The sequence below is a fragment of the Podarcis vaucheri genome (genome assembly GCF_965113315.1).
Source record: "Podarcis vaucheri genome assembly, chromosome: 8".
Lineage (NCBI taxonomy): Eukaryota > Metazoa > Chordata > Lepidosauria > Squamata > Lacertidae > Podarcis > Podarcis vaucheri.
Window position 1 is genome coordinate 2,696,617 of NC_138766.1, and position 7,080 is coordinate 2,703,696.

At 46.0% G+C, this 7,080-nt stretch overlaps 1 protein-coding gene across 1 annotated transcript; it reads left to right on the forward strand.

The window, feature by feature from the left end:
* Positions 1 to 3,952: 3,952 nt before the first annotated feature.
* Positions 3,953 to 7,080, forward strand: CFAP90 (cilia and flagella associated protein 90). Its single transcript, XM_082234705.1, has 3 exons — positions 3,953 to 4,233; positions 5,899 to 6,015; positions 6,839 to 7,080. The coding sequence occupies exons 1-3, from the start codon at positions 4,048 to 4,050 to the stop codon at positions 7,016 to 7,018; spliced, it is 483 nt and encodes a 160-aa protein (XP_082090831.1). The 5' UTR covers positions 3,953 to 4,047; the 3' UTR covers positions 7,019 to 7,080.

Genomic DNA, 7,080 nt, shown 5'->3' on the forward strand with positions numbered 1-7,080 from the left:
CTTTTGTCTTGCAATGTGAGGTTATTGCGACTCTTGCATGAATACATACAGCACCATCAAAGTATGTGATGTTTTATAGCCTAAAAAAGGCAGACCCAATAAGTTCACAATTTACTTCTGACAGGAAGGGAGAGGAGGCAGGGGAGAGACGGGGCAGGCAAGCCAGGGTGGATGTGAGGCCGTGCAGCAATTTATACTTTACCCCTCTTATGGATGAAGAAGAAGAAGAAGAAGAGGAGGAGGAGGAGGAGTTTGGAATTGATATCCCGCCTTTCACTCCCTTTAAGGAGTCTCAAAGCGGCTAACAATCTCCTTTCCCTTCCTCCCCCACAACAAACCCTCTGTGAGGTGAGTGGGGCTGACAGACTTCAGAGAAGTGTGACTGGCCCAAGGTCACCCAGCAGCTGCATGTGGAGGAGTGGAGATGCGAACCCGGTTCACCAGATTACGAGACTACCGCTCTTAACCAATAGACCACACTGGCTCTCACCACACTGGATAGCAACTTCACTTATTTCATGTGGGTTACTTTCACCCTATAGCCTCCCTAGTGCTTGTTAGAACCAGTTCACTCTTTAAAAATAGTAATGAAAGGAAATCAGTAATTAAAATCTCCTCCACACTGGGAACAGAATCAAGCAAATCGGGGAAGCAATTCAAGTAGCAACTAACAGTGTTCCTCTCCTCCTCACTAATCTCCCAGTTGGGTTCAACAGGAAGCAGTAACAACAGATGACCTGCGAAAAATAAGTGTTTAATTTCAAAGGTACAAGAACCCTGAAAAGCTTTTAAGTACAGTGGTACCTTGGTTTTCGAACAGCTTAGTTCATGAACAACTTGAAACCTGAACGCTACAAAACTGGAAGTATGTGTTCCGGTTTTTGAACTTTTTTCGGAAGCCGAACATGTTTTGAGTCCTAAGCTTCTGTTTTTACTGTTGCGCTGCTAATTTGCGTCCCCTATTGTAATTCAAGCCTTCTGTTTGTGTTTCCTGTTGTACTGCTAATTTCCATCCCCCCATTGTAATTCAAGGCTTCCGTTTCCGATTGCAGTGTTCTGAGGTGGTATTTGGAGCTTATATTTTGGTGCCTTTGTTTTTGCTATTTATTTTGCATTTTTTGTTTTTGAGGCTTTTTTGGTTAATTTGTTTTTGTGACTGTGTGGAACCCAGTTCAGCTACCGATTGATTGATTGTGACTCCAGAAATGAATAAAAGCCCCCCCATCCAAACAATGATTATCATCAGTGCAAGTAAGAATTTTTATCATCTGCAATACTGTTTTATTTTATAGTACAGTGCATTGTTTTTTGCTTTCATTTTATGGATCAATGGTGTCCTTAAATGTTCATGTTAAATTGCTGTTTTAGGGGTTGTTTTTAAAAGTCTGGAACGGATTAATCCGTTTTGCATTACTTTCTATGGGAAAGTGTGCCTTGGTTTTGGAACGCTTTGGTTTTGGAACAGACTTCCGGAACGGATTAAGTTTGAGAACCAAGGGACCACTGTAGTACTTTATACCTAGACAGGCTGGTGCTGCAGCTGCATTGAGTTACAAACATGTTGTTATAAATCACTATAAATCAGCTCTCACAGAAAACAGTGGACTGAAGCAGTTTGATAATGACTCTGTAAAACAGGAGTGGATACAGGGTGTCAATTCTAGGGCATGGAGAGGAACAATATGGAAGCAACTGCGGTTTGACTCTCTGTAACAAAGTTGCTGATATTATGTGCAAGCATCCACACTTGCAAATTCTGCTCCAGGAAAATACCGGGTGTGAGAGCTGAGGTATGTTATGCAACTTATTTGTTGTTTGTTGTTATTTACTCGTTATTTGTGTCTGACTCTTCGTGACCCCATGGACCAGCGCACGCCAGGCACTCCTGTCTTCCACTGCTTCCCGCAGTGGAAACTCATGCTGGTAGCTTTGAGAACACTGTCAAACCATCTCGTCCTCTGTCATCCCCTTCTCCTTGTGCCCTCCCAGCATCTTTCCCAGCATCAGGGTCTTTTCCAAGGAGTCTTCTCTTCTCATGAGGTGGCCAAAGTACTGGAGCCTCAGCTTCAGGATCTGTCCTTCCAGTGAGAACTCAGGGCTGATTTCCTTAAGAATGGATACGTTTGATCTTCTTGCAGTCCATGGGACTCTCAAGAGTCTCCTCCAGCACAATAATTCAAAAGCATCAATTATTCGGCGATCAGCCTTCTTTATGGTCCAGCTCTCACTTCCATACATCACTCCTGGGAAAACCATAGCTTTAACTATACGGACCTTTGTCGGCAAAGTGATGTCTCTGCTTTTTAAGATGGAACCTGGAATGTAAGAACCATGAACCTTGGTAAGCTGGATGTGGTCAAAAATGAGATGGCAAGAATAAATATTGACATCCTGGGCATTAGTGAACTAAAATGGACAGGAATGGGCGAATTCAGTTCGGATGACCATAATACCTACTACTGTGGGCAAGAATCCTGTAAAAGAAATGGAGTGGCCCTCATAGTCAACAAAAGAGTGGTGAAAGCTGTACTGGGATGCAATCTCAAAAATGATAGAATGATCTCGATACGAATCCAAGGCAGACCTTTTAACATCACTGTAATCCAAGTTTATGCACCAGCTGAAGAAAGTGAAATTGACCAGTTCTATGAAGACTTACAACACCTTCCAGAAATGACACCAAAGAAGGATGTTCTTCTCATTATAGGAAATTGAAATGCTAAAGTAGGAGTCAAGAGATAACAGGAACTGGCAAGTTTGGCCTTGGGAGTTCAAAACGAAGCAGGGCAAAGGCTAGTAGAGTTCTGTCAAGAGAACAAGCTGGTCATCACAAACACTCTTTTCCAACAACACAAGAAACAACTCTACACATGAACATCACCAGATGGGCAGCATTGAAATCAGATTGATTATATTCTCTGCAGCCAAAGATGGAGAAGCTCTATACAGTCAGCAAAAACAAGACCTGGAGCTGACTGTGGCTCAGATCATCAGCTTCTTATAGCAAAATTCCAACTTAAACTGAAGAAAGTAGGAAAATCCACTGGGCCAGTAAGACACAATCAAAATCAAATCTCTTATGAATACACAATGGAAGTGAGGAACAGGTTTAAGGATTTAGATTTGGTGGACAGAGTGCCTGAAGAACTATGGGTGGAGGCTCGTAACATTATACAGGAGGCAGCAACGGAAACCTACCCAATGAAAAGGAAATGCAAGAAAGCAAAGTGGCTGTCCAATGAGGCCTTACAAATAGCGGGAGAGAGGAGGCAAGCAAAATGCGAGGGAGATAAGTGAAAGATACAGGAAACTGAATGCAGATTCCAAAAAGTAGCAAGGAGAGACAAGAAGGCCTTCTTAAATGAGCAATGCAAAGAAATAAGAGAAAACAAGGCAGCCCAAAAGGCTAGAAGGACATGTGTGCTGCAAGCTAAACTCCATCTTGGCACAGTGTCACCATCAGGGGCAGAGAGACTGTAATGCTCTGTGGTTCCGGGTGCTCTTCAATAGCAGCTGCTGCTGAGGAACATCTGAGCCTCCCAACAGCCTCTTTGTAAGCACAAATCAATAATGTCCAGTTTCTCTGCTTATTCAATCTTTAATGCCTTCCCCATTGCTTTAGCACCTTTGGCCCCTCTTCCAGCTGGATGCATCCCCACCTCCTGGAGCCTGGCTGCCTATCCATCATTGATGTGGGTGTCTCACATTTCGGAAGCTATACAACATCATACGGAAGACCCTGTCCAGTGAATTCATTCTCAAGCCCAGCTTTAGTGATCCTTGTCAGATCCAGGAATACTTGTGGACTTTTGCTGCAATCTCCTCTAGGCAAATTGGTTTTAAGCTCCTTTGTTCATGCAGAAGCAGCTTTTCTCAGCCTTCCAGTCTCCTTTATATGTTGTCTGACATCACAGTTAACACAGACCGTCTCTTAGTAACCAAAGAACTCAGCAGGAGGGGGGGGGGCTGGCTGGAGAAAAAGCGGCCACTGGAGCCCTGAAGGCAGCCAGCCTGCCTCCCAGCGAAGCTTTTAGGCTTCAGTAGGGAATGCAAGAAGCCCAAAATGGGGAAGAACTGGGAGCAGAAGAGGAAGAGTTGGAGGAACTGGGAGGCATCAATGAACAACTAATAAGGAAACACCAGCTGCCACTCTCAGCACAGTCAGCCTTCAGCTATGTTCCCCCCCGACGCAAAGATCCCCCTGAACTCAGCTATTTTCACCAAGAGAGCAAGGTGCGTAGAGCAGAGGGGAATGAGCAGTCGTGAGGAGGAAGGAATCCAGTTTTGAACTGCTGTTTCACTGAAGGAACAAAGTGGGAAGGAGGGGGAGAGTGTGAAAGGCAACTCAAAACTTAAAGCAGCTAAAAGCAGCTAATAGGGAGCCAGTGTGGTGTAGTGGTTGAGAGCGGTGGACTCGTAATCTGGCGAACCAGGTTCACGTCTCCGCTCCTCCACATGCAGTGCTGGGTGATCTTGGGCCAGACACACTGCTCTGAAGTGTGTCAGCCCCACTCTCCTCACAGAGTGTTTGTTGTGGGGGAGGAAGGGAAAGGAGATTGTGAGCCGCTTTGAGACTCCTTAGGGTAGTGATAAAGCAGGATATCAAATCCAAACTCTTCTTCTTCTTCTAGCAAATTCTCTATTACCACTTATATCTGTGCTACAGGTAATTTCTCAATATTTGCACACACACACAACCTTCCATTGGTGCCAGCTCTGGACTGGCCCATTTGGAAAACGACTTGTCCAGACTTCCACTTGTCCTGTGCTGAGAAAGCATGGGTCCAAGCGGTTTTCTGTTTGTCCTGCCACTTTCCCTGGGAAAACCCACCCTTTACTGCTCAATCCCTGGAACATCAATCCCTGGATAACCTGAGTGCCGTTTGTTCAGTGGTAAAGTTCAGCTTTCCCTGGGGAAAAGTGGTGGGAGAAGTGGAAGTCTGCATGAGCCCTAAGTGGTAAAATGAGGGTTATGTGTCTGCTTTTTCTCCCTCACAAGGAATACTCTGTATTTGTCCTGTCCTTGGAGTCATTCTGCTGGTTCTTGTTTCCTTAGACCAGGGGTCTGCAACCCGCGGCTCCGGAGCCGCATGTGGCTCTTTTACACCTTTGCCGCGGCTCCGGGGTGGATACTAGCGAGGGGAGGAGGCGCATTGTGCGCCCCGACACTCCCCACTGTGGTGGGCGCTGTACTGGCTGTGACGTCGCATGGGGGCGGTGCGTGCATTAGTCACACACCGTCCCGACATCACCTTCCCGCCCGCTGGAAGATCGGACATTAAGGTAAGAAACAATATATGCAGTGTTATACTTATTTTAAATGTTGCAATGGTTTTGCGGCTCCCAGGTTTTTTTTCTTCGGAAACGGGTCCAAGTGGCTCTTTTTGTCTTAAGGGTTGCAGACCCCTGCCTTAGACTCTTGTTTCTTCTTACTCCTTTCCTAGATCCTTCTGTTTACAGTCCCCCCTCTGGGATCTGAGCTTTTCTGTCCCTTAGGAGAGTTCTGTGTCCTGCCTCTTTGTAACAGAAGGGCCGCTCAGGAGGTCACTATCAAGAGGCTTCAGTGGCCTCCATCTTCACAAAAGCTCTTTAACCTATTACATGATACATTAATTGGGAAGACGCGTGTTGCCCCGACCTGTGTGGGACAGTTGTAGCAATGCCAAAGGCAGTGCTCCAATCTATGCGCAGTTCTCGGCTCCAGATCAATTTTCAACATCAGGGCTGAATGTTAAAGCTATGTGGTGCTGCCGTCATGAAAAGCGCACGTGGGCATTGTGCTCACAGCAGACTCAACCAAACCTCTTTATATCTGTCAGTTTTATTGGTATGATTCTTTGTAACCTGTGTTATCTTGTCAGTTAACGGCATGGCATTTCTTCCCCCCTTTATTTTAAGCCAGGAATTGTTTCCCTGTACGACTGCATCTTTAAAAGACCCATGGGCTATGACGAAAAACTCCACCGCTGTGACAGAGAACACGCCAAAAGCAGAGGACTTCATATTAATGATGAGGTGACCAAATTGATGATCTCTTGACTGGGCTGCAGTTTGACAGCAATCACTATTTGCTCATCTTTCTGTTCTCCCAGTCATGAGAACTGCAGCTCCCCTCCTACTTGGCCACTGGCCATGCCGGCTGGAGCTGGTGGGAATGGCAGTTCATCCATAGCCGGGGAGCCACAGGCTGCCACACCTGCTGCAAAGTGCTTTACAAATGCTAAGTATCGTGTAGGTTTGAGGAGGCGACAAGAAGAGCTAGTGGTCACTCTGAACCCACTTCATGGACCATAGCTGTGTCAATTTTATGAATGCTCCTCTCTCCCACCAGCAACAGTAATGATACTAAAGACTATAGACAGTGAAGGACACTGAGAATGAAGGGCACCTAGAGGAGGGTGACCAGGAGCACCAAGAACACAAATGCAAACCCAAAGCACAGTCCCATGAAACACCCACCACCATTTATAGAACCAAAGAGTTGGAAGGGCCACCCGGGGTCATCTAGTTCAGCCCCCTGCAATGCAGAAATCTTGGCAGTTTCCCCCATCCAAATTTAAACCAGACCAGACCCTGCTTAGCTTTGCAAATGTGCTAGCAATTTCATTGCTGCACCACTAGGAGGACACAGGCCTGTCCCTCCACCCCCACCCTGTCCCCCTCCACCCTGTTCCACCTTTGCTCTGGATATGGATCAAAAGTGGGAAGGCACCTGACAGAATGATACCACAAGATGGGCAGGGAGCGGAGGAAAGAACATTTTGGCAGCAGCCCTGCAATGACCACCAGTTTCACCCTCTTGCCATACTCAGAAATAACATCTAACATTTCTTAACAGGAAAAAGCAAGGCCTATGGCAGTCTTGTCCTCCTCTGAATATGGGCGACGCATAGACAAGCCCGTGGAGCAGCTGGTCCGAGACCATGTGCGCATTAAACACGTTCAGGCGGAATTCTACAGGAAAAACGGAATAGCTTGCTTGATAGAAAAATCATCCAGAAACATTGAAGCAACCTAAGGCTACTTGTTGTGATTGATAGCAGGGAAGAATTAATGTGCCTGGGGTTTGTTTCTGTATTA

Coding starts and splice junctions, on each gene's coding strand:
- CFAP90 (XM_082234705.1), top strand. CDS start 4,048: ATGCAAGAAGCCCAAAATGGGGAAGAACTGGGAGCAGAAGAGGAAGAG. Junction 4,234..5,898: donor ATTTTCACCAAGAGAGCAAG/GTGCGTAGAGCA, acceptor CTTTATTTTAAG/CCAGGAATTGTTTCCCTGTA. Junction 6,016..6,838: donor GACTTCATATTAATGATGAG/GTGACCAAATTG, acceptor ATTTCTTAACAG/GAAAAAGCAAGGCCTATGGC.